The 25017-nt window shown below is 41.2% G+C and overlaps 1 protein-coding gene across 3 annotated transcripts; it reads left to right on the top strand.

The window, feature by feature from the left end:
* Window positions 1-1802: 1802 nt before the first annotated feature.
* naf1 (nuclear assembly factor 1 homolog (S. cerevisiae)) lies at window positions 1803-23199 on the top strand. Of its 3 annotated transcripts, none has more exons than XM_036517137.1 (9): window positions 1803-1855; window positions 2451-3052; window positions 3605-3764; window positions 10319-10412; window positions 13609-13691; window positions 14102-14262; window positions 17405-17456; window positions 19252-19357; window positions 22324-23199. In XM_036517137.1, the coding sequence occupies exons 2-9, from the start codon at window positions 2493-2495 to the stop codon at window positions 22761-22763; spliced, it is 1656 nt and encodes a 551-aa protein (XP_036373030.1). In that variant the 5' UTR covers window positions 1803-1855; window positions 2451-2492; the 3' UTR covers window positions 22764-23199. The 3 variants fall into 3 exon arrangements, with proteins under 3 accessions (XP_036373030.1, XP_036373031.1, XP_036373032.1); XM_036517138.1 differs by having other exon boundaries at window positions 1804-1855; window positions 2448-3052; XM_036517139.1 differs by lacking the exon at window positions 1803-1855 and adding an exon at window positions 2178-2252.
* The last annotated feature ends 1818 nt before the right edge of the window (window positions 23200-25017 follow it).

The following is a 25017-nucleotide window of genomic DNA, read 5'->3' as shown; positions in this document are numbered from 1 at the left end:
TTTAGTTTTCAGACTTAGGACTATTATTGGATATTGTGTTTTTATCTCAGTTTCCAGGGATGTTTTAACACCCTGAATATGGCACATGAGTTGATATAGGGGGTATTTCTTGTTGTTGGAGTCATGCTGAAGTTAATATTACTGAATTATTAATATGGTTATAATTGCATTTCAAACACTTTCTCTCCTTGTTTATTCTCTATATTATAAATGATCTTTGATGAAAGTCCTTTCAGAGGAGGAAGCACATTTAACTGCGTTGTTGTATTGGCAAGTTACCTCAATTCTACCCCTATCATCTGTGCCCTGTGTTGTAAAGTCTTGATCATATCAATATAATTTCAGTGCATGTTGAATGATGTCATCTTTAGTTTCTACAAAGATACTGAAATCATTTATTTGTAAATTGTAGTGAACATTAAATACTCAAGAACTTGATAAAAGTTTTTTTTTCCACAGATGCTGTTGCCATAGGAACATTACTATGGCAGGTGTATGTCCAGCTTTGGTCATCAATATTGTTAGGATAGTAATGCTAGTCAGATTTATTCATTTATAAAATATGCTTTTTATGATACACGTGTGATAATGCTTGGAAGCTGACTTTAAAATGCTAAAAAGGAAGTGATGTGTGAAGACTGGGTGTGGAATTTTTATCAAGGGCTTGGGCGGTATATCGACAATATCGATATATTCGATACTATGTTGTAAAAGATATAAGAAATGCCCATATTCGTAATATCGAATATTGGCTACGCAGGTTACCATCTACGTGCCGACCGCATTTTAACAGGAAAGAACGGTGCAGCTCCCGCTCTCTCTCGCTAATTGGTGCACGCGCGCACACACACCGCCGTCACCTCGCCTGCCTATCACTGTCGGTGTAGCAATTTTCACCACTTTCCCACACTCAGGTCTACCTCAGTGATAACTGAGAAGTCAGTCAACAATGGAGGAAAACGAAGCCAACGGCGAAGATTTAATTCCTAAAAAGAACGCGCATGGGTCGGTTATGTGGAAATGGTTCGGTTTCCGGAGGGATGACACTCAACAAAGTGCAGTCTTGGGTAAATTATGCCGTAGAAACATCGCAACTAAAGGTAAAAGCACGACGAATTTATTTCACCACCTCAGACAACATCACGAACGTGAACTAGGTGCTAGTTCTGGGCTGGTGCTAGTGCCGGTTCCGAGTTGGTTCAACTTGCGAACCTTCTAAGAACAGGTGTGCCTTTCCAGGGGCTAGAGAGCCACCACAGAGCCACGTCATTAAATCACGGTACACGTCTCCGCTTTCCCGCTAGCGCCAATATGGTCGCCAGGACGTTGAGGTTACGGGCTAACAACGTCACAAAATTACGGTGCCGTTACGAAATGGCACCTTTCACTTTCCACGTTGCAACTTGACGTTGTAGCAACGCCTGTTTGGTCATTAAATGCGGCAACGTGACTTGTTAGCTGGGAAAGAAGAAGAAAATAAGAAGAATAAAACTTCATACTAATATCGGATAACAATAGTGTGCTTGCGATCACACTAATAAAACTATCGGGTTGGCTAACAATAAGTATAAGAACCTGTAGCCTACTACTACTCTTAAAACAATCACAATCACAAAAACAATCTAGATCTTTCAGTTCTTTGTTTCAGATTGTGATTACAGCATATAGGGAATTGGCTGTAGTAACAAGTCAGAAAGGGAGTTTAACGTATGACTTCACTTATGCAGAGAGCGTCTGTGGCGTGAGCGAAGGTCTCGGGCCTTAGTTGATGACGTAAAGATACCTCCAATTACGTACAAAGAGGCAGCCGGAAGAGACTGAAAGACGAAAACAACGTGCGGTGGAGAGCAGCCTGGTAAGAACGTGGCTTCTCGCAATTCCTGGCAACTATGAAAATATATTTTAATACCATTGCTAATGTAACTGATAAAACGTAAAACTATTTTAAGCGCATTCATCCCTCGGCTGCTTGAGTAAAAGACGACGCTTTTCACAATTTGCAAGACAGCAAACATTAATTCAGCTGAGGAAAACCCACAATATGTATGGTTTTAGCTTGTTAGCTAAATTAGAAAGGCGTAGAACTACAAAGAATTTAATAGAATTTACGTAATCGATAATGCTTACAAAAAGCTGATATTAATGTGCCCTTGTCTTTGGCTGGCTAATTTTTGCAGTTGTTTCTGTAGCTTGCTAGCAAGCTAACGGTAACTGCGCGATCACTCGAGTAGCTCGCTGGACATGCAGTTTTGGTAGGTAACTTAAGTGAACGGTCTAATTTAAAACAAACTCAGTATGGCGTTGTTATGTAATGAAAAATCGTAATAGCTAGCGAGCTAATTTACTTCGGGCATTGACAATCCGTTGTTTGGAAATGTTAAGGAGATCTTACACAGACATAATATTAGTGGGATATTTGGCTAATAGGCTTTCCCCCTTTCTTTAAGCAGGTGTTCACGTCAGTTCTATGATACAAAAAAGTTGGCTGCAATATGGAAGAAGAGCCAGATCAAACGCCAAAACTGGAAAATACTTCAGCATTGCTTGAAGATCATGCGTCGCAAGATCCCAGCACAATAACTTCACAGTCAACAAGTCCACAAGAAGAAGTGAATAGTGCGTCTACCAATGGGGCAGACAAAAGCACACCCATGCCTTGCATTTCTACCGAGTCAAAGATTGCTACAGAAGCAGTTGCCGTTGGCGAGTCAAATAACAATACGCTCCCTGCTCACTTAGGTCTAGATAATGCCCTGAAATCTTACTCAGATGAGAGCACGAGAAAGCCGGAATCAGAGAATGACGACTTAACCTCGGGACAGACCGGTCAGGTTGAAGACATGGAGGTCACCGTATCTACCAAGATGGAAAACCTGAATTTCGGCTGCACCTCAACGGCGGCAGCAGCAGCAGCGAGTCAGGACCCTGTATGTTTACCCGAAGGCGTGACTGTTCCCCAAGTGCAAGTAATGCTGAGGGACAGTGTCCATGAGACCGATGTCACTGAAGACAGTGATGACAGCAGCTCCTCTTCAGACTCCTCCTCAGACAGGTAGGCTATTTTACAAATGCAGTAAGATCTACTGTATATGGATACAGTGTGTAAAATGTTTAGAAGGGTGTAGTGGTGTTAACCATTTTGAAGCAAGATCTGTTGTGAATTACAGCACACTGGCTTTTTAAACTTGTTAAAAAAAGTTTTTTGATACAGTGCAGTTAGTGAAAGTTGCAGAATGGGTCACAGGGCATGCATCAGTGTAAAATTACTTGTAATCAATTTTATTTACTGCAGACGTAACATGCAGGTTTGAGAATCAATTCTTTAGAATCTAAAATGACCAGTGTGATGATAGGTGAGGCAGTGAAATTCTGTTAGGCCTACCTTTTTCATTCAACAGATGCCTTTCACCCAAAGCTATTTGAGATCAAACAACAGCCTCCTTAGTCTAAGAAAGAGAGCAATGACTATTGTAGATCAATTGACTGTGGTGTCACCTGCTCATGAATATATTCCCTTTATTTTCTCTCTAGCAGTTGGTATATTATCAGTGTTCCACCTGTACTCATGTGCTGTTTTATGTTCTCATGCGTTTTGTTTCCACAGTGATTCAGACTCCTCTTCCTCCTCCTCTTCCTCCTCATCCTCCTCTGCACCTCTGACAGTCCCTGGTGAAGCCGATGATGATGAGGATGAAGAATTTGGAGGTCATGGCGGTGGAAGGAAGCCACCACCAGTGAAGACACAGGATGAAGTTCTCATTGAGGTGAGTTTATGTGAGAGATGTGTAATCTTTGCTGTGGTGAGACCAGGAGAACTCACTGGGGTAGGTGGCATCCACTAGTTAGGCATTTGTACCATACACAGGAATGTGAAGCTCCTAATGGCTGTGGCAAACACTCTGGATCTGCAACTAGTAGAATTAACCCCACCACCTACTGTCATTGCCGTTGCTCTTCTGTAATACCATCTCAGAGAGTGTGATTAGTGCAAAGACAGACTCTTCACTTTGAAAGAAACATCTGAGAGCAGATTGCTTACACTGAGGTTCATCCATCAAACGTGTAGCCAAAGGGCATTGACTGGCTGATCAACACTGCAGATGCTGATTAAGAGTAGCGATGAGTTCTTAGAAGAATTTTGTGAAGGATTTAAGAGCTTAAGACCCTTGCAGTTCCATTTCAAAGCAGCAGTCATCAAAGCAGCATCTCCTAAAACCAAGCGAATACCTTGTCCTTGGTGATTTTTCATAAAATGAGTCGCTTGTTCTTTGAGAATTTGACTAGTCTTTCATTAGACTTTCATTGCAATGACAATTAAGCAATTCTGCATTTATGTGTGTGCTGTCACAACAGCAGCAATCATTTTTAGCTTTTGAGCATCGCTCGGACTTCTTCACTTCACTTCGCTTGCCCTTTGAAAGTGTGGCATTGTTTATCTCTGTGAAGCAATGCAAAAATCCACCAAATAATCTGTTATTTCACAGATGGACTGGCATCACAATATAAAAATCGCAAAAACTTCATGAATTAATGTCACCATGGAGATGACTTTAAAATCCAGACTGAGTGGTATTTCTTTGGTTCATGTCACGGAAAAAAGGAATTCAAAAACTGCTACAGTAGCATGTCTTTAGCTGACTTGTACTGACCAGATCACTTCATCAAGACAGCTCTTTGAATGGGGCAGAGGGAATGCGACTGGAATCATATTTAGGAATTCCACAACCGCGGAAAGACTGGGAAGAGGAACACCTCTTGCCAAGCAACAGAGTTAGTACCACTTGCACAATCCGAGACACAGAAATTAAAGTTATTTGTCCCAGTGTCAAAAGCCAATGTGCAGATGAAGACTTATTTCAGTTGCCTGCAATCTGTACAAACTCTGTTTGTATGGTCACTGTTGTTTCATAAAGGCCATCACCTGAAAACATCAGAATCTTTGTCAGTGTTGGGTATGATAGGAAATAGTGGCTTGGCTGTGGTTTGGAAGTTTATTGAAATTCCTCCATCCAGTAGGACCAGCTTGCTCATTCTCATATACAAGGGTTGATGACATTCTACTTATGTGTTTGTACTGAGTTTATAAAAACGTAGACCCTGTAATAGGAACAGGAAGATTGTCACATATGTTGGAAGAAGACATGGAAGGAGCCTTAAAAGGCTCCTAGGCTTTAATCTAAGCGGGATTTCTAATCTAAGGGGGATGTAAAAGAAAGCCAGAGAGATCATCTGAGGTGTGGTGTTGGAGGGTGCCGTGAATAGATGTGCAGTGGCTACCAAACCTTAGGAGACCAGGTCCAGTGTGAAGGTGATGGAGCAGAGCTTCATGGTAACTGAGTGATCAGAGCAAGGCAGAAGGAGAGAGGATAATGTCAGGTTTTCCAAAGCGTGAGTTTGGTGCTCAGTCACTCGAGGAGAGATATTGCAAATGCGGTTGTAGGTGAAGCCGCATTTGGAGGCTGGGGAGCTGCACTTCTAAATGTCTGTCTGGTCTTTAGGGCATCGTCTATTTATATCAGCCACTATAGGCCTATAAAGCTACAATTGACATTTCTGTGGTAGTTAGTGGTCTCAGTAGACCCTTTTGTGGGTGGTGTTGCATGCCATCTTCCTTGAGCAACTGAAATCTTCCTTCAAAAAACACGAAACACGAAAATGTAGAGGATGGTGGATTGAAGTTGGTGGAGTGAGTGCTTTTTCTGTGTTGAAAAAATACGAGCAAAAAATAAAAAATAAAGTGTTTTCAGCCAGGTTGACCCCAAGGAAATGACACGTTTATTTCATAATGAAATGAACACTAATTTCGCAGTCCCAGACTGCATTTGTATTATGGAAACACAGCATTGGTGCTCAACAGGTTGACCTTGCTTCATGATTAATTTATGCTAATAGGTTGTCATAATGAAGAATAAATGTATATCTTGCCTTTACTGGTACTAGGTATGAGTATTTTGATGTACTTGTTAAGACCTCTCAATGTGTAAAATTTGACCCCTTTATTTATTCATTTTTTTAAGTCTTTCTCCATTAAACCCTATACACTACTTGAAAATGCTGATTTTTGCAGACAGCTGCAATATTACCATTGTAAAGACTTACCGCCCTGCAGTGGTTCTCCAGTGCAAGTGTTTTCCAGTATTCTGCATTCATATAACTTACAGTGTGTAACTGTCCAAGCCTTACATTTGGAATCTGTGTGCTTGAAGCTCTAAAATTATCAGGCATGAGCTGTGAGCTGTAAATTGGTGTGGCCTGGCGTATCCCTGGGGTAGGTCAGCAACGTGTGAAATCAATGGACCTGCTGTAACATGCTATAAACACCAGCCGCTCAGCCTGTGCACCCGGGAAAGCATGCAGAAGAATCAATAAAACAAAGTGCTGAAATTACACTGTCAGGATTTCATGTTTGGGACACAGTGTCTGGGTGCAGATTAGGCGTTGTATCGTAATTGGAGTTCTAGGTTAGTTCTCGTGTTTGTTTGTTTGTTTGTTTGTGTGTGTGTGTGTGTGTGTGTGTGTGTGTGTGTGTGTGTGTGTGAGTATGGACTTCCTCACAGTTGTATATCGCCCATCACATCGCTTTTGAGCAAGAAAAGATGCAGTATAGCAATGTACTAATCGGTAGTTGCAATGCAATAAGATCTTTGCTCTCAAGTATGTTAAAATGTAATACAAAATGCAAAACAAGCTTTCCATTCAACTGACATGTTTTAAAAAGGAAAGATTTCCATTTTAAAAGAGTGTCTAAATAGAGTCTCCATTTCCAGCTCGGTCTCTCTTCATTCCTCAGAGTGTAACTTCATAAAATAGGTTATAACATTGTAACGTTGCAGTTGTGCCTACATTCCTTGTAAATTGCATACACAAAAGCATCAGACTAAAGACAAGAATTAAGTGCAGAAAAAGTTTTGGAGCAATTCTTCAATTTTTTTGTTTTTGTTTGAGCTTCCTTCTCAATCTTTATTTTCAGCATTTGGGATGAAGTCAGATTCCCCCTCAGCAACAGTTAAACTTAACATGAACCTTACATACTAAAATAAAATGTTTGCGGTTTTGGGGTGCCGTGGGCATTCTGTTCTTACATGACACAGAGCTGCAGAATGTGAAGTCATGAGTCCAGTGCAGGACCAGGGAACAGAATGCTGTGCATTTGCAAAATTGATAGGGCTGCACAACACAGCAGTTTAAGACTCATAAAATAGTCATGCATCGGTTTTTATTTTTTGTAATGTGAAAACTGCTGCTTTGAACCCATAGTGTAGGCTGCACAAATCCTTAACATGCACCTAAAGATTTCAGTTATTTGTTTTTATTGTTAGTCATTTTAGTTGAAATGTTTGATGCTAAAGAGCCAATGTCTCCCCACTCACCCTTCCAGCCCTGTCTGATGGCATGGTATTTTATCAGTCTAAAAAGGAAGTCTATATCTGCAGTGTTTAGGGTGCACACCCGTTCAGAATGTCCTTTCAGTGTGCTGGTAGGCACCCCGCTACCACTTGAGTGCTTTTTTTCCTCTGCCGACTGAAGAAAATAAATGCTAAAGCTGATTGGGGAACTGCCTTGTTGTGCTGACCTAGAGAGTGCGTTTGCTTTGCTGCTTCTGAGCAGACTGCGGTAATGCCCACATGCTGTGCCTTCTGAAACCTCTCAGAAGTGGAGCTTCAAAATGCATTTCGAGATTTTATTTCAGGCCCTCTGATGCAGGCAGTATGAATATCAGATCGCAAATGGCAAACACAAAGGCACCCAGTAAGTTAAAGAGCTGTCGAAGCTTGCCATATCCAGCCCGCTTCACCCCCCTCCCTGCTACTGTCAGACCACTGACCTGAGCTCTTGTTAGGTCAGCATTGGTTTCACCAGCAGGAGATACTGACAGGCAAAGTCAACCAAAAATGACAGATACCTGTGACATGTTTCAAGTTGTGTTCTGATGTCTTTTCTGCATAATGCACCGCGCAAGGTCTTAAAAGCGGGCAGATGAAAGTCTGAACTGTAAAATGCAGCTTTGCATCTGATGTTAATAGGCTCGGCTGGAAAGTGCCAAGGGCCAATATGCACTTGTCATTTTTAATTACGTCAAGACGGGCATTCATTTATCCCCTGCATAACTCACTGGAAGCAACTGTATCAAGCAGACTCGCAAGGAAACATGAATATCTTTTGTGTGTACACAAAGCCACTTAATTAAATGATAATGCATAGCTTAACGCTGAGATTGTTTGTGTATTTTGATGAGGTTAATTGTCTTTCTCATTGGTAATTTCATAGATTTAGGTCACAGGAAGTGTATATTTATGCAGTAAATGTTTTATCCCTCTGCATCGTGATCTGCAAAACTGTTGAAAACCCACTCCACCTCAAAATACAGCGTGGGTAATTACGATGGCTGACGAGCATAATTGGACATTTTACGAAACCGAAAAGTTGTCTTTTTGAAAAGGCGTGCGTTTGAATTAATTTGTTTCCCCGAAAGCGGCATTAGATTTATTTGTTGAATGCAAGTAATCTTCAAACAGAACATGTTGCATTCAAGGATAAAGCACAGGCCCAATAACAAAAGATTTAAGGAGCAATTATACATGAACCAAAGGCTTTGAAGTAGATATGCTCAAAAAATCAATTCTGTACAGTTCGAAATAACATTCAACAGATTATAATGAGAAACAAGCATTAAAAATGTTAATAAAGAGAAGATGCTGGCTCAGAGAAGCATTGTCTGTTTAGACTTTTCTATGGTAGAAAGGATTGTTTTTGTAAATGTTTGCTCATTTAGACTTATCTAAGCTTTCTACATTATGCAGTCATACTTTTACCACAGCTGTATTTGCAAAGGTTTCAGTTCTGCATGAATTATTCAGCAAATGTAATTAGACCCACATGCACTGTTTGGCTTGCAAATACGTTTTGCCAGTAAAAGAGACCGAAATGACCGTATGCTTTGTTAAAACGTGTAGGGTTGATTAATTATACAGGGCCACTTGTATAATTGCCCCACGGATGAAAGCACCGAAATGAAAAGTCATTCTATGCTGTGGAAAAATATTTTGGCCCTTTAGCTTGTGGCTTGTAACTGATGGCCAAAAATCATTAAAATTAAAATTGTGTTCGGATGGCTCTTATTTCCATGTCTGATCAACTGTAGCAGAAATGGTTTTCGTGTTTTCTGCTTTATTAGTTAGATAATGTACCATTACACTTACTGGCATGTAGTAATGTGCAGTGATCGTAGTAATGTGCTGAATGTAGCATGTTGCTTTAGAGAATTTGTGTGTAACCAGAAAGTGACATTTTCCAGACCTAGAAGAGGCAGTACAAAGCCTTTTTTATCTGATAGTAACTGCATGTGTCATTATAACCTTTGAATGAGGCATTTTGTCCATACACATTAAAGAAATGTTGCTCCAGTATTCCTGCTCCTTTGAATGATGATGTGAGCCTGTATCTGTCATGCCTTGTTCTCTTTGGTCAAATTGCTCATCTCCAGTCAACATGTAATTTAGGCTACATTCAGATATTCTGAGTTGTAACTTTGAATTACATTGTATTGATGTGTTTGTGTGCTGCTGTGTGTGGTTCTTATTACCCTTGTTATTTTATGGTTTCTTTGCTTTAAAAAGAACATGAAATATACTTCAGCTCTATGCGTGATTAATTAGACCAGTGAAGTAGCAGCTACTTCACTGATACTTTTAATTAACAGGGCTTGAGAAACTATGAGACTGATTATTCCTTGTAAATTTTAATGTTTAATGTGAATACCAACTAATAATGAACAGTAATGCTGGGGGTTGAATTACTTCTTGTAAAATTTAACACTTTACATACTTTGTTTGCATAAAGGTTAGACCTCGTCTTAAACCTTTTTTCAAGATTTAATCATAATTGAGCTTAAAGATGGTGCTGAGAGTTTCCTTCATTAATTCTGAAGGTAGTGTCATGAAGGCACCCAGAAGACATCCCAGAAAAAAAATAATTATTAGTATTATTTACTAATTATTTTCACGAGAACAGCACTAGATGCTCTTTTTATCCTTTTACCCCCCCCCCCCCCCCAAAAAAAAAAAATATATATAGAGAATATTTTTATAGAGTATATTTTTAACTCAATCAGTATATTTAAAATACATAAATTTTGCAGTTTTGGTGTATTGCAATATATTTCTGATTTTCATTAATGTAAGTGTATCATATAAATGGATATTCTTAAACTGAACAATGTATTTCTAAAAATATTTAATTTCTGTACAGTATTTATGACAGGGAATTGTGAAAGAAAGGCGAGGCCTGACTGAAAGCGTTCGTATCTCTGACCGTATAGGACCTGCCAGCTGTGGAGGAGGTGACCATCACTCTACCAGAAGACGCTGAAATCCAGCCCTTTGGAGTCATCTCCAGCATCATTGACCAGCTAGGTATGCTACTGCAGATGTCATTTTAGTCAGTAAGGCTCAGTTTGACTGCAACTTCATTGTGCATTGTCCTTGACTTTGATTTGCACCTTTCTACATTTCAGCAAGCCCTTACAGATAATCCAGTGGATAACACCCCAACTTGCTAGTCACAGACAAAAAGCACATTGTGGTTAGATTGAATGACACTAAGTTATGCTCTCTATAACTTCTGTAACTAGACAAATGTATGAAAGAGTTTGAGGTGATTGCCCTTGCACAGTAGTGACCAGCAGTAATGAATACTGTGTATATGACAGAAGAGCAGTAGTGTGCATAACATCATGCTGAAAAATCACATTCCACTTTTCCACTTTTCCTCTCACTGAAGACTTGACACTGTCATGACTGACATTCTGCCAGGACTGAGACTTTGAAATTATCCTCTCAACCTCCCGTCGGTGCATGTCATCACTATTATTCATGGGATTCATGGCATTTTTAGTTACATTTTGAAAGGAATTACATTCTGATCCCCCAGTGGTTATTCAGTGGCCCTGCCATGGCCTTGCAGGGTTTGATTGGCAGGTGAAGTCAGTGGTGCCTGTCACTGTTTTCTTCTCTACTTTTGGTTTATTTTGAGTGCCCGCGTACCTGGAAGCTCAAACTTCAGTATTTTTATGACATCAAAGTCAGTCACATCTTGAAAGCAGTTACATTAACTGGTGCTTATCTTTGGGCCCCACATTTGGTCACAAGAAATTTGACAAAAAGCATCAGTGATGTATTATAGCATCATCGCACTCGGCACAGATGTTGAAATTGGAACAAATGTAGTTTTCCTCCTGATATCACGTCTCTGTGGCCTGGAAAGGAATGGAAGGGACTTTTGAAGGTGTGGTTGTGAATATCCATGGCACAATGGTTATTACAAAATGTAGGCAGTAGGTATTTATTCCCAGAAATGCTTTGTCCAAAAGGGATGTTTAAAGTATTAAAGCTATTAAAAATTTGAATATTAACAGTAGACAGAGGTATTGATAATTACGCAGACCAATATAAACTTAATTGGCAGGGTGTATGTTTTGACTTGATACACAATGCGTTCTCTTCTGACACTTAATTGCTACATGGGATGTTTAGCCCATGTGGAACAAAGTGTCAAAGACAAATCGTACAACATATTTTGTCAGTTATTTAATGTGTCTGAAAGCTGCCACGTGATTGGGCAGTCAGGATTCACACCCTCAGCACACTGTTTACACATTGATTTCCAGGGTGTGGTATATTACCTGCTCCCTGCGCTATTCTCTGTGCACCTAAAATTCATCTCTTGTCAGGCACACATTCTTTTGGTTAGCGATAAAGCTTGCTTTGGCATTTTGGACTCCTGTTTGCGCTACCAAAATTGGTGAACATACAAGACGAAGGTACGTGTCTAGTAAGTGTATGTGTCCCTATACACTGAAGAGTCTGTTGTATGTGTGGTTGACCTTCAGGCTCCAAAAAAGTTACAGCAAAAAATAATGCCAGCAGAATTGCTTTTCTATGATTCAGCGCTCTATGATTAACTCCGGTTTTACAAGGCTACCCTGAAGCTGTGTTCCTATGCATTTCAAGGGTCTTCCTAAGATTCAGAGAGAATGACAACTTTCCTTACAAGGTCAAAAAACGTTTTTTTTTTAATTACATGACATAATGCTGTCGTAACCTCATTGTAGTCTCATTTGATTGCCTTAATTGGCTGCCCTTGTTCAGTGACCTTATGTTCCACCAGGCATATACATCATGGCACGTCTACAGTAAGTATGATGCACGCAGAAGGCGCAGTTCATCAAGTTCGCACTTTACCAAAAAAATGTATCGCCCTGCGCTGAACAGATAAATTTATGAAAAATTAATAAATAGAGATTCCTTGCTCATCACAGTATATACTTGAGGTCAGTGTGATTTGAAGCCGAAATTTAATTCAGTCAACTCCAGTTCCACAGCTGTGTTCAGATATTCCTTGCAAATCAAATTCTTCCTTGGTTCTCTTCATGCATATTTTAGAAAAAGGCAGGGAGAATGTTTCATGAGTGCACTCAGCTTTATTTACCATTTCACACCAGTTTATTACTGTAAATCATTAATGTGCAGTAAAAAAAAAAATAGCCTGCTCCTCCAAGCCTGTCTTCATAAATACACTGAAAGGCACATGAGTATGTCCATAAAAAGCCTTCATCATCGCTACTGCACTTTGTCTCCAAGAGTACTTGAAATCTGCCGTCGCTCAAGTGAATAACACACAGGGGAAAAACTTGCCGGCCGCGCTAGTCTTTCTACAGGTGAGGACGAGGCAAGAGATGACTGTAGGACAGTTGAGCTAAATGAAGAAAGCCCATCTGTTTGCCTCCCCTGTAAGCCCGAGGAACAGAGCCGCCTGGTGTACGAGTCGACTCAGGTCATCGGAAATTTCAGAGGGTTCATCTGCGGCGAGGATAGCACTGCAGATTTTAGCAGAGCGGTTGGCTGCACATGAGAGGAGTTTGATTGTTTTCTTTGGCGTTGGGGATGCAGCCATGTCAGCAGTTCAGCTTCAGTAAAAGAACCTGACTGAGATGAAATGGAATTGACCACAGCCCTGCTTCACACTGTCAGCCCACGTGGTGCCCAACTAGTAATATTCCCTTTCCTGCCAGTTAGACTCCCTCACATCATGGAGGGTACGTACTGGCACATACATTTCAAAATGAAATTAGCTGATTGGGATTTCTTATTTGTTTATTCATCGCACACAATAAACAGCATTCAGGTGCCCATATGACTGGCTTCTTGTTAGCCTTCAGCTTTAGGTTTAGGTTTTTTCAGTCTTCCCTTGTTCGACAGCAGCTCTTGTTTTAGTACAGTTTTGAATTGTTCAAATGCATTTGTTGTTTCATCTGGTTGAGGTCCTGTCTAGAGACTTGGTGGTCGTGAATATATTCTCTTTTTCTCTGCCCCACAAAAGTGGCAGTGCCTTTTAAGGCATGCGGCTGATCTGAGGTCATGAAGCGAATGAAACTGAAAAATAGCAGATCTTTGTCTGTTGAGAATAAAGCGTGAGGTAAAGCCCGGGGGAGCTTCGGTCGGCCTCGCAGTAATGGAAACTGTGATGTCCTCATTGCACCATGCCAATGTCAGACTCACTTTTCACCTCTGTCCTGTATTCAAGTGGATGTTTTTTTTCTTTCTCTTGCAGTAATAATTGAATCGTTCAAGGACACCCCACCTTTGAAAGATGACAGCGTCATATTTAACAAGGAAAGGGTATCTGTTGGAAAGGTAATGTAAGGTTTTGTTTCAAAGATTACAATACATTAACACACTTTGTTTACCTTTAATTGTTCTATGCATGCTTCAAAGATTTGTGAATACATAACTACACAAACTACACCTGTTTGTGTAGTTGGTCTGTGGGGCAATACTGTACAGGAATTAAGATGTCTTTGCACTAATGTCACTCTCTTAAATTGAAGCACTGATACCCTGTGGGTATACATGAAAGAGTTATGGGACATGAATGGATTGAAGCTCCCAAATGCTGTTTTGAAGGGGAAGTTATCATTTTTATTTGATGAGATGCTAAGTGTGTTTGCTACAGTGTCAGTACTTTAAACCACAGCCTGTAAGGTCTGTAATAGTGGTTCTTGAGGGGAGAAAGCATGAATCGCTAACATAATTTCTACCTGCAGGTGTTTGAAATCTTTGGACCTGTCTACCACCCGTACTATATCCTTCGATTTAACTCTCTGGAGCACATTGCTGAGAAGAACCTCAAACTGCAGGAGACGATGTACTTCGCCCCGTCGTTGAAAGACTTCACTGATTACGTATTCACCGAACAGCTGAAGCAGTATGTACAAGAATAAACTGTGCCTCTGAAAAATGTCAGTAACACTGATTGTCAAGGGTGTAAAATTCTAAGCAAAATTGCATCTGGTTCCAGCCGTGATGAAATTACCATGAATAGCGTGTTGTTTGAACTTGGTTTGAAGTTATGATTATGGCCTCCTCAGTCTAAATGCAGTGTGCTCTAACCTTTTGAGTAGCTCAGCGGATAAGGCATTTGCTTTGAACATAGTACTGAGCTCTATGGTCTCGCTGGGTTTGATCCCAGCTGTGTCATAAGCCGAGCCCACAGGGGCAGGACAAATTGGCTTCATTCCGCTGGGGATGGGGTGGGTACGCCAGCACAGGTTGCTCATATCGCCACTCTCAGGCACCATGGACTCATCAGGTGCCTGCAGGTTGATGGGATATCATCAGTGAAGCTGCACCCAATTCACTTGCAGCTATGTGCCGTGTGAAACATTGTTACTGTTATTGTGTAAGGGTATCAGAGAATTGCATTCGCTATGCAGCAGCACTCTTGCATGAGTACGGTGGTTGTCATGGTGACGAGCATAATATATCCAAATGGTGATTCCAAAATGGGCTGCGGAAAAGGAAAAAAAGGGTGCTTTCTTCTCCTCACATGCCTTTTATAGTTTGTCAGTTGCTGAAATGAAAGAAGGATGCTGTGAACAAGTGAAAAAAGCAAACTTAAATTCTAAGCCCTAAATTAAAGAAAAATAGACAAATGGGTATCACTGCAAGTTTTAAAGACCTATGCTTTCTCTGTTGAGGAATGTGAGGAGAGTAACTTTGGCTTTTGTGTCCTTTTAGCTGGTTGGTGTCAACCAAAGTTAACCGCATTAATTGGCATAGAGAAAGGAACTTATCTATCGTGATGCCATACAACTGTAGGGCCGTTGTAGAAAGTCATAGAGTGAAATGTCATGGGTGTTGAGAGAGGAGAGATTAGTGGAATTTAGCCTGGCAAATGTTTCCTGTCTCAGTATTAGGAGATACTACACAAACGCTGTTCTTTGTTCTGAATTGTGCCAGCAGCTCTTCCTCTAGCTGCATTGTTCATTTTCTCCATGCAGTGTGTTATCAGCCTTACTTTCATGTTAATTTCATATTACAGCACTTGTTTACTAATTTATATCACCACTGAAATAGGAATTGTATTTGAAACAGATGCAGGGTGGCATAATATGTAACCGGTGGCACATAGATAGTTATGGAAAGCTGACTGCTGGAACAGCGCTCTTGAATTCTTAATAGTGTTGATGTATCCCTGCAAAATTCTAATCTTGGGGCGCCCGAGGCTTTAGCTGTCCGTCCGCCGTCTCCTCTGCTGAATCCTGCAGTTGTTAGATGAGGGATGTTTAAAATGACACAAGCAAGGGCAGACCCTCAAGGTCGGCTGTCTGAAATGACATTTCCGATCCAGGTGAGCCGAATTCATCAGAAAACCACTCGGACGGCACCCGTGAACTTCCCCCTCGCTGCTAAGACACCGCAATCTGGTCATCGCGGGGGGGCTGTTGCTCCTGTAACTCATTAAGCGCATGTGAATTATTGCCAGTAATGACCGCGTTAGGGATTATCAATATGCACAGTACACCGCGGTGAACTGTGGAGAAGCAGGGCCTGTGGAATGAGCTGTGCTGAAGAGGTGGGCAGCCCCCGCGCTGATGCGCATCTCATTTCTGCGTCTTAGCGGGGGCTTTCAAGTGTGCTGCGCCGCTAATGACTGTTTCCTTCAGCTCTCAAATCAAAAGGTAGAGAAACACGGGGACTTGAATGTAGAAGCAGCCGGTCCAAGTGTGCTTTTCCCCAGCCGCTTTTAACGGGCTGAAACGACTTCCGGCCCGTCAGAGTGGAATCAAAGTAGATTCGGAACGTTCAAACGGCAGGCATGGATAAGTACTGCGCGCTGGACGGACCCGTGCTGTTCAATTATACATAAAACGCAAACATGGAACATGAAATGTTTGCACAATCAGGCTATGCGCCCAAGGCTATGGTCTACGCTGTCCAGGGTGTTCATTCTTACTCGGAGTGAAAGGGTCTTTAATGCGCTGTAGTACGCTGCAGTCAAAATGCCATTAATTTTTCCTGTGCGTTGTCAGTAACGGGCCAGTTGAGTTTTGATTAGGAGCTGCGTATTTTACATGTGTGTAATTCTCCGATTATTGAAAGTGGATGTGTCCTCACGAGTCATTGACCTAATCCCACAGCTCAGCTTAGATAGTTATGAGTAATTCAATTACATATTCACTGGCACGTACTGTACATGCCAGGAACATTAAAAAAGATATAGCTGGCATTATAGCTGACCTTTTCTTGTAACCTTCCTCTATATGCAAATGAGTGGATTGGTGCCCATTTCACTGTGCATTCTGAATGCACTGTTGAGTATCATGACAGTAAATTACCACCAGTGTACATGTAGCAATATATAAATATATTCCATCCTTGTTTGTGAAATTCATTCTACAGTTGCATTTAATTTCTGTACTACATGCAGAAAGGTGGTGTACGTTTTCCATGAGACGCATACATGCATGCATGACTGATCTTAGCCTAATGCTGTATACTTGTATCTAAACCGCAGTTATTCTGCACTATATCGACTACATCCATTTTTGAAAAGCAGAGATTTGTTGGCCCCATCGGTAGCTCATTGGTTGATCATTTTGTTTTTATTTCACAGAACCTTCTCTTTTGAAGTCAGGTTTGAGATCTATGCAAAGTGCTTTGAGTTTTACGCACAGTCAGTTGTCTGGAAGAAGCAAATTTGCAGTACTTGTTTGTCTCCCTCAAGTGTTTGTTTCATTGAAGTCTATTAGTAATTTATGCATTGGTTATGAAAATCCAGTCGCTCATATTAATGGTGCAATAATCTCATCTTGCTAATGAAGCGGATCTTGCGGCTCTGACGACAAGCAATTACTGCACGTCATATCATTTCACCATTCTGTGCAAAGGAGTTCATAAACAAAAACTATTTACTAGCTGTAAATAACAATTTGCCTTGTAAAAACATTGGCTCAATTATTGGGCGCCATCAAAATGAGGTGTTTGCTTTGGGTTTTGTCATGTTAATGAAATGGAGAAAATGTTGCTTAATTCCTCCTTTCATGTTCTCCCTGCTTTTTTCATAGGGATAAAGGCTCAGATGCATCATGGAAGAATGACCAGGAGCCACCACCTGAGGTTGGCATGGGCTAAGCCTCTTTATTTATTGTTCATTGTTTTCCTTTGCATTTCCCCCCGGACTCAAAGGAGGTTCTCCCAGAAGAGAGATGTGCCCAAGCTGCATGCCAAAGGCTGTGCTGTACTTATTAGAGCCAGTATTGTAGGGCTGTCATGAGGAGATTGAATGAGAAGCTAAAACGGTGACTGTGTGTATTCATTGGTATCGCCTGAAACAATAGTGTTTCAAGGAACATGGCAACGTGCTGTGCTGATGCTTTTCTTCACGCGTAGGTTCATTATAACCACAGGTTGCTTTTTCAGTTTCTCCTCACAATTTTTATTCATTCCAGCAACTACCAGATTATGCTACACACGTAACAGAGCAGCTTCTGAGTTAGCTAACTAATTATGTTGGTTTTGAATAACATTTTTCTCTGATGAGGTATTTTGCTGTGGCTTTATGTGAATAATATGTATAATATCCGTCTGCTTTATGTTTTTATAACATTTACAAAAATGGAATTAAATATGTGTATGAGTGTTTGTGTGTATGTGTACGTGTATGCGGGTGTATGAGTATGTGTGTGTCACTGTGATTGCCATCTTCTACCAGGGGTGGTGTGTAGGTCGGGTTCTAGGGTGGGTGGAGCATCTCGGGGGTTTCAGAAGCGTCCTCAGGGCCCTGTACATAACTAATGCGTCTGATAACATCAAGCCTGCGCAGATGGCACTTGAGAGTGTGTGTGTTCTCGGCACTTGTCCAGCCTGAGAAAGAAACAGATTGTCAAAAGTTGCGGAAAGAATTTCGACAAGGACCACGCTGGCCCTGGGTCGGGAGCGTTGATGGAGCCGCGCTGAAGGAGCAGGGCTTTTTATGGGGCTGTCTGCTTGCACGGTTACCCTCTGCAGCTGAGCTCACGTGCCGTGTTTAGAGGCATCTGTAAGTCAGATGAATTAGCTGAATGGACGTGCGCACTTTCAAGGACACGGCTCATTGAGCTTGAGCGAGATAATTTTCCATATCCCATGAAGTATGGAGCAGAAATAGCTTTCCCCCGAACAAGCAAGCTTTTATATCGTTTGTCATTTTTGACGTGGGTGAGACCAAGAAGTGAATGTTCAGTGGGAAAATTTGGGGTTCTGAGGGCACCATATGCATTGATCAGTATACAGAACTGCGAAACAGTTCTTTTTATGGAGGAATAAAAGGCTGAAAGGATGGTATCCATTGTTTACCCATGACCCCTGACACCGTATACACAGACACTGGAATGAAGCTTGCCTTTTGCTCACAAATCCAGTCAGTTTGTCACTGGCTGATGTTTGAAGACTGATTTGTAAAAGGCAATTCATAGCTTGCTCTACAAGGGGATTAAATGTGGGCAGTAGGCTGTCGATGTGGCATTAGTATGCTGCACACCAGCCCTGTCCTGTTTGCAGTTACTCAGGTGGTAGGCTACCTTCCAGTAGTCTCCTGGGCCTATGTTTGGCAAGGCAATAATAATCAGTTAACCGCAACCCTAACCCTAACTGCTGAAGAACAGAATGGCTAGATTAAAAATGTATGGGCTAGCTTTTGGTGAATTAATTATGTCTAAGGTCACCACATTTGATGGTGGAAGATTATATTATTACAAGGGGGGTCCCATAATTTAATGTAGATGTATAAATGTAATGGATAAATGGATATGATGAAAAATAATGGATCGTCCATACACATACTGTACAGTGTTAGTCAGTGTATCCACTCGTGTAACATTGCATTTTAATATTGAAGTTGATGATGTTTTTTTTTTAATTAACTTCTTTTCAGGCTTTGGATTACAGTGATGATGAGCAGGAGAAACAGGCCAAGCAGAAGAAGAAGAAGCAGAATCAGCAAAAGAGGCCACATCAGAGGCCCGATCAGAGCGAGGCCGGTGAGTGGAGTGCCACACACACGCATGGCACACAAGTTTATGCCAGCATCCTTTTCTCAACAGAGATGCCTCGCTGTTCATCACTGTAAATGGTGTGAGAAGCTTAATCACGCTAATGAAAACATAGCGAACCATGTAACGTAACACGCGCTCTACATAGTATAAAATAAGTTAAGTGCGAAAGGGTTAAATACACGGTTGCTGGACCCCCCACTGTTCCTGGGCCAAATGAAGCAGTCATGCACACAAACACTGTTGGTGAATTTTTTTGGGTCCTTCTACCACTTAAATTTAAGTCAAGCAGCATGATTAGTGTTCAGACGCTCTGAGCCTAAGAGCTTTCCTCTGCATCTGTGCTAGAATTTGTAGTGCCTGAAAACATGTATAATTTAACAGCCCAAAGAAATATTTTCATGCACATGTTTAATGTTTGAATTGAGTTTTGATTCCAGTTTGATGGAGTTAATAGCAATCCCCCTTTCAAATGTATAACACATCTGAATACCAGGAATTGTGATATTAATTGTGATATTAAATATTAATTATGCTTTCAGAGGTGACATGAGTTGACTGCGGCTCCTAAATCCTTTGTCAAGAAATATAGCTAATCCCATATCTGAATCTAATTCTCTTCTCAACATTGGTTTAATTATACCAAGTCTTCTCTTCCTCTGTGATTGTTCTGTGGCTTAACAGAGTTGATGTGCTTGTTGTTCTATTTCCTCATGCAAGTAATCCTGTCATTCTGAGTGTGTCTGTACCGGCGTGTGCTCATGCGTGTGTTTGAACCTCCTCAGAAGGCCAAACACCTACAATGCAAAGAATAAGTATTGAGCTGGCGCTTGCTTGAATGTAACTTGTGTTACCATGACTCGCTAAATAACTTATCAGGATCATGTGCCTGTTGGTAACTTACATCCTAACTGACATCCTTAGATGCTCATCTTTAAAAGTTACACACTGATGTGACTGTTGACAAAATGGCTACCGTAAGCCAATCTATTTCTGGCATTTTTAACATTCAAATGAGGCCCAGTGTGATAGCAGTTGTTTATGTAAGCATGAAATGTGATCATTTAAATTCAAATATTACTTCAATTGACTCTATATTGCCATATTTGGTCAGTTATCCATTAACTATATACATTTTTTCTCATTAACTGCTGCTTGGAGTGCCCCAGAATTTGGCAGTCATTGTAGTCTTAAGTCTTACGAGATGTCTCTGAATTGTTCATTAAAACCTCTGAGATATTGCCATCATAAGCAGAGCAATTCCTTGTCTTTCAGATTTCTTTAAAATCAGAATCATTTGCCTGACCTTAATAGAATTCAGCTAAACTGTTCACAGTGATAGGCATATCTCTGTGACCAAACACAACAGATGTACATAATATCCATTTATACAACTGGAAGGCTGAAAGCAGTCCATATGAAGGGCTGTGCCCAAGAATTCAACAGCATTGGATCACAACCTGAAATTGGCTGCGTACAAGCCCTGTTATTTAACCACTACACTGCCACTGTATAAAGCATGAAATACCCTGAAAGGCTCAGCCGGCGGTGTTACTGTGGGCTTTATAACTAAAAGCAGTTCCTGTGGTTCGCTGGAATTTCAGCTGGTAGAGAGAGGTGGTTGCCAGCCGCGGGAAATGGCTGCAGGTGCCCCAGCTTATTTTACACCGCCTGCGTCAGTGCTGTGACTTCATGTGAGCGGCGCCTCGCGGCGGCCTCGGCAGCGCGGAGGGGCGTCCCCAACATGTGCGCTCGCTCGTGCGTGACACGGTGGCACTGGAGGGTATGCCTAAAAAGATGTAAAAAGAAAGGAAAGGCTTCTTCTGCAAGGAAGGGAATCTAGGCGTTGGGGGCGGCAGTGTAGCGCAGTGGCAACACAGTGGTAAGGAGCAGGGCTCAGCTGAGAAGCTGCTCGTTCGATTCCGTGCTGGGGTACTGCTGTTGTACCCTTGGGAGAGGTACTTAACCCAAAATTGCCTCAGTATATACCCAGCTGTGTAAACAGGTAACATAAAAAATGTAAGATATGGATCTTGCTCTGGATAAGAGCATCTGCTAAATGACAGCAATGTAATATAATGTAATATAGTAGAATCTGCTACTCAGTGAAGACCACTAGGATGGATCCTGTACTCCCTTACCCACCTACTCTCTACACGCTCTGCCCACTGAATCACCAGTCAGTACAATGGGACCGAGTTTTACCTGACATGGCCAGTTTTTGATTCCACTCTTATTGTTGCTATATTTTTGTCATAGGACCACAGTTTGAAAAGTAGAGAGGCTTAGATGAACATTTATTTCTTTTTCCAAAAAAAAGAAAAGAAATAAGCTCTCCAGGTGAAACCTTGCAAGATGCCAAATTTTGTCAGGGGGCTTTGCAAATGCCAGGACATGACAAGACATTGACAGGGAAGAGGCCAGGGGCCTTGGCGAGGCGTTTCAGATGGATGTATTCTAAGATGGCAACAATGGAGACAAAAACCAAGGTTGACATGGGTCAGGATTCCATTAAAACACTGGGCTTTAATCTCCCTCCTTTAAGTCATGCTTCACAAAGTTTTATGTTAATTAGCCCTGAAGCAAAATGATGTCATCATTAAAGTATATGAACATGCTGCTTTTATTCAGCAGTGGAAATGGGGGGGGGGGGGGGGGGGGGCATGTAGCTCTGCGCTGTGTGAACCTGACAGGTCATTTTCAGAATCAGCAGTCGTGTTGACTGGTTCTGATGGATGCCAAGTACCTCAGAGCACAGTATTAATATGCACTCATGCTTATACATAATATGGTCATACCGTCATATTATGTATAAGTGTGAGTGACATACTCATACATAATATGACTGATACACCTTGTCAACGTATCTGTGCGTGCACATGGACGCGAGTGTGTGTGTGTGTGTTTGTGTGTTTATTAATAAATCCATTCTTCCTCTTCTTTATATTCCCCAGACAACAATGTGGGTAAACCTGCACCAAACAGACAAGCTCAGACTCAACCCAGACAGGCTGGCAGACGGCCTCACGGCTGGAGCTTCAGCCAGCACGCAGGAGGCGGTTTCCCAAACAGACACGCACACCCCCACTCGCACCCTCATGACAGCCGGATGATGATGGCACCTCCCCCTCAGCAACACGAACGCGGACACGTCATGCTACCTTACCCACCTCCCTTTCCGCACCCGGGCCCGAACATGCTGCCGTTCTACCCCCCCTTCCCGCTGCCGCCCCCTCCTCCCATGAATATGCCCTGGCCCAGTCAGGGAATGGGACCACCACCCCCCCTGCACGGCATACCCTTTCAGCATCTCCCACCCCCTCCCCCACCACCACCCCCACCCCCTCCCTCTGGCCCATCACAGTACCCCCCTCACGGAGGACCCCAGTTTTAGTGGTCTGCACGCGTCTTGCTTACTGCACTGTTTTCCTTTAGTGAGGAGTCATTGTACTCATTGAACTGGCCATACTTTGGATTGGCTGTGGACTGTTTGGGGCAAACACATGAAAATATTTTGCTTGTAATCCAGAGGACCACTTATTTTTATACTAGAACTGATTGCATAGACGTTTAGTGCCAATAGTATATCTTAGGTGTGATCTGGGCGTTTCTGTGAATTGTTTTGTCACATGACTCTGTAAACTTGATGTGTCTGCTTGCACACATGAGCTTAGGTTTTGTCAAATATTTTCTAATTTTTTTTGCTACAAATTGTTCTCACAGCCTGTAAGTTAGTTGTAGGTTGTTTGTACCAAAACCCCGATGTTTTGTGGAAATTGTGTATGTCTTGATGCACTGCTTCACGTAAAATACACTTTTCAGGTGGAAAACGTTCAATGTTCCATTCATGTGCATTAAGAATTTGCTTTGATTAGAATATGATAATATTAACTCAGGTTAAATTGGAAACTAATTAAGTTGTGCCTCACCAGTGTCCTGGATAATGTGCAGTTTTGATTCAAGAGGCTGACGCTTTGTGAAATTGTACATCAGGAATCCCAGACTATGATGCTCTATAAATAGGTATTTCCTTCCTGCTGTCTCTTAGCAACAGTTGTTTTTTTTTTTTTTTGTTCTTCTATAAGCTTCTAGAGAAGGTGGCATGCCGGCTGTTATCTTATCCTGACCACAGCACAGAACATGACATGTACCTGTATGGTGTTCACGTCATTTTTGTCAGAACTACGTGTTTGTATCAGATATAATTATGTAGTGAATTATTATTTTCCACTCCACCAATGATAATCTGGTTTCTTGAATCGTCAGAGCATGTTCACTTCTAAGGGCTGGTGCATTGCAAGGTGGTGAGCGCATTGAACAGGTCTTCAGTATAAGTTAGGTCATATAGTTGGGTACTTTTGGTAGCTGTTTCCCTGAAATGTAATCATGCGTGAGAATAACAGCCCCAGAAGTCAGGTTAAACGGTCATCCCATTTTATTCTCGGATAAGTCTGTACGTGTTTGCCGCATGATCTCTTTCTTTTCCTTGACGGTAGGGTTGGATACAGGTAGTCCTTGTCATTTCAAATCGGATCTTACTAATCTACTAAAACTGAAGGTTTCTAACAAAGTATAGATCCAAGTGGCGTACTGGTCTGTTTTTTTCTTCTGCAAAGTTTAAAGCTAAATAAACACAATATTTAATAACTTAGTGTAGCATAAGTTTTCAGTTATACGTGGATTGCAGTCTTATTTCAGCCTATAGATTAAGAACAGAGGTATATAGATCAATAGAAAATTAGTAATGACACCACTTCAGGATTTTTTTTGTGTCCATTGTCATAAAGATCCACTATCAGTTTACATTTTTTGTAATGATGAGGCACAAGATTCAAACATTTTGGCATACTGCTTTCATCACTGAAATTATTTCTTTTTGTCAAAGACAGTATGCTGGAACAATTCAGTATATATTTTTGAAACCTCAGCTTTGTAAATGTTGAGTATGGATCTTTTATGTAGGCGCTGTAAGTATTTGTAAAACTTGTTAGATGTAACGTAAGGAATGAATCTTCAGATGGAGAGACTGTATTTTTGTAATTATCAGGTTTCAAGTGAACTCATGACAGCTAAGATAGGGTTCTGATATGATTTAAGTTTTTTCTATTGGAATATGGAATTGTCAATTAGAGTTCCTCACTTCTGCTGCAGCTTACTCGTCAGCCTGTACTAGGACATGCAGTATGTGGCTGTTGCAACATACATCAATATTATTCAGACGTTAAAAAAATAATTTGCTTTCAGACATAAACTAGTGACCCACTATTTAATTTCAAAATGGTGAATCAAGAGTGTATACAGGTATGTGTTGGTGTGTTTACCTGGCTTCACGGAAGGATTTCAGGTGTTTTGTAAGTGGTTTTGAAAGTAAATTCATGTTAGGTGTACTTAAACTTCAAGTGTTTGAATTGATTGACAGCTATAGAAATAGGTACAAATAATTCAAGTGATCGATTCTACACTTGGGTGAAGAAAGTGAGCACTGCTTTGGAAGTCTTTTTGTTGACACTTTGTCCCTGTGGACAAAAGCGGTGGTGACAGAGAGGTCTAATTTTGGCTTAATATGATTGGTTCAGTGGACCAGTCAAGGTGAATGAATGTCATTTCAATATGAAGTATATAAAAAATGGAAGTTTTTTTTTTTTTTT

Source organism: Megalops cyprinoides, chromosome 22, assembly GCF_013368585.1.
Source record: "Megalops cyprinoides isolate fMegCyp1 chromosome 22, fMegCyp1.pri, whole genome shotgun sequence".
Taxonomy (NCBI): Eukaryota; Metazoa; Chordata; class Actinopteri; order Elopiformes; family Megalopidae; genus Megalops; species Megalops cyprinoides.
The sequence above is the reverse complement of the archived record's forward strand: the minus strand, read 5'-3'. Positions and strand labels throughout refer to the sequence as shown.

Bases quoted from the DNA above. Each gene is read 5' to 3' on its own strand.
- naf1 (XM_036517137.1), top strand. From the start codon at position 2,493: ATGGAAGAAGAGCCAGATCAAACGCCAAAACTGGAAAATACTTCAGCA. The intron at 14,263-17,404 runs GTATGTACAAGA...CTTTTTTCATAG, and splicing joins TTCACCGAACAGCTGAAGCA to GGATAAAGGCTCAGATGCAT. The intron at 19,358-22,323 runs GTGAGTGGAGTG...TATATTCCCCAG, and splicing joins GCCCGATCAGAGCGAGGCCG to ACAACAATGTGGGTAAACCT.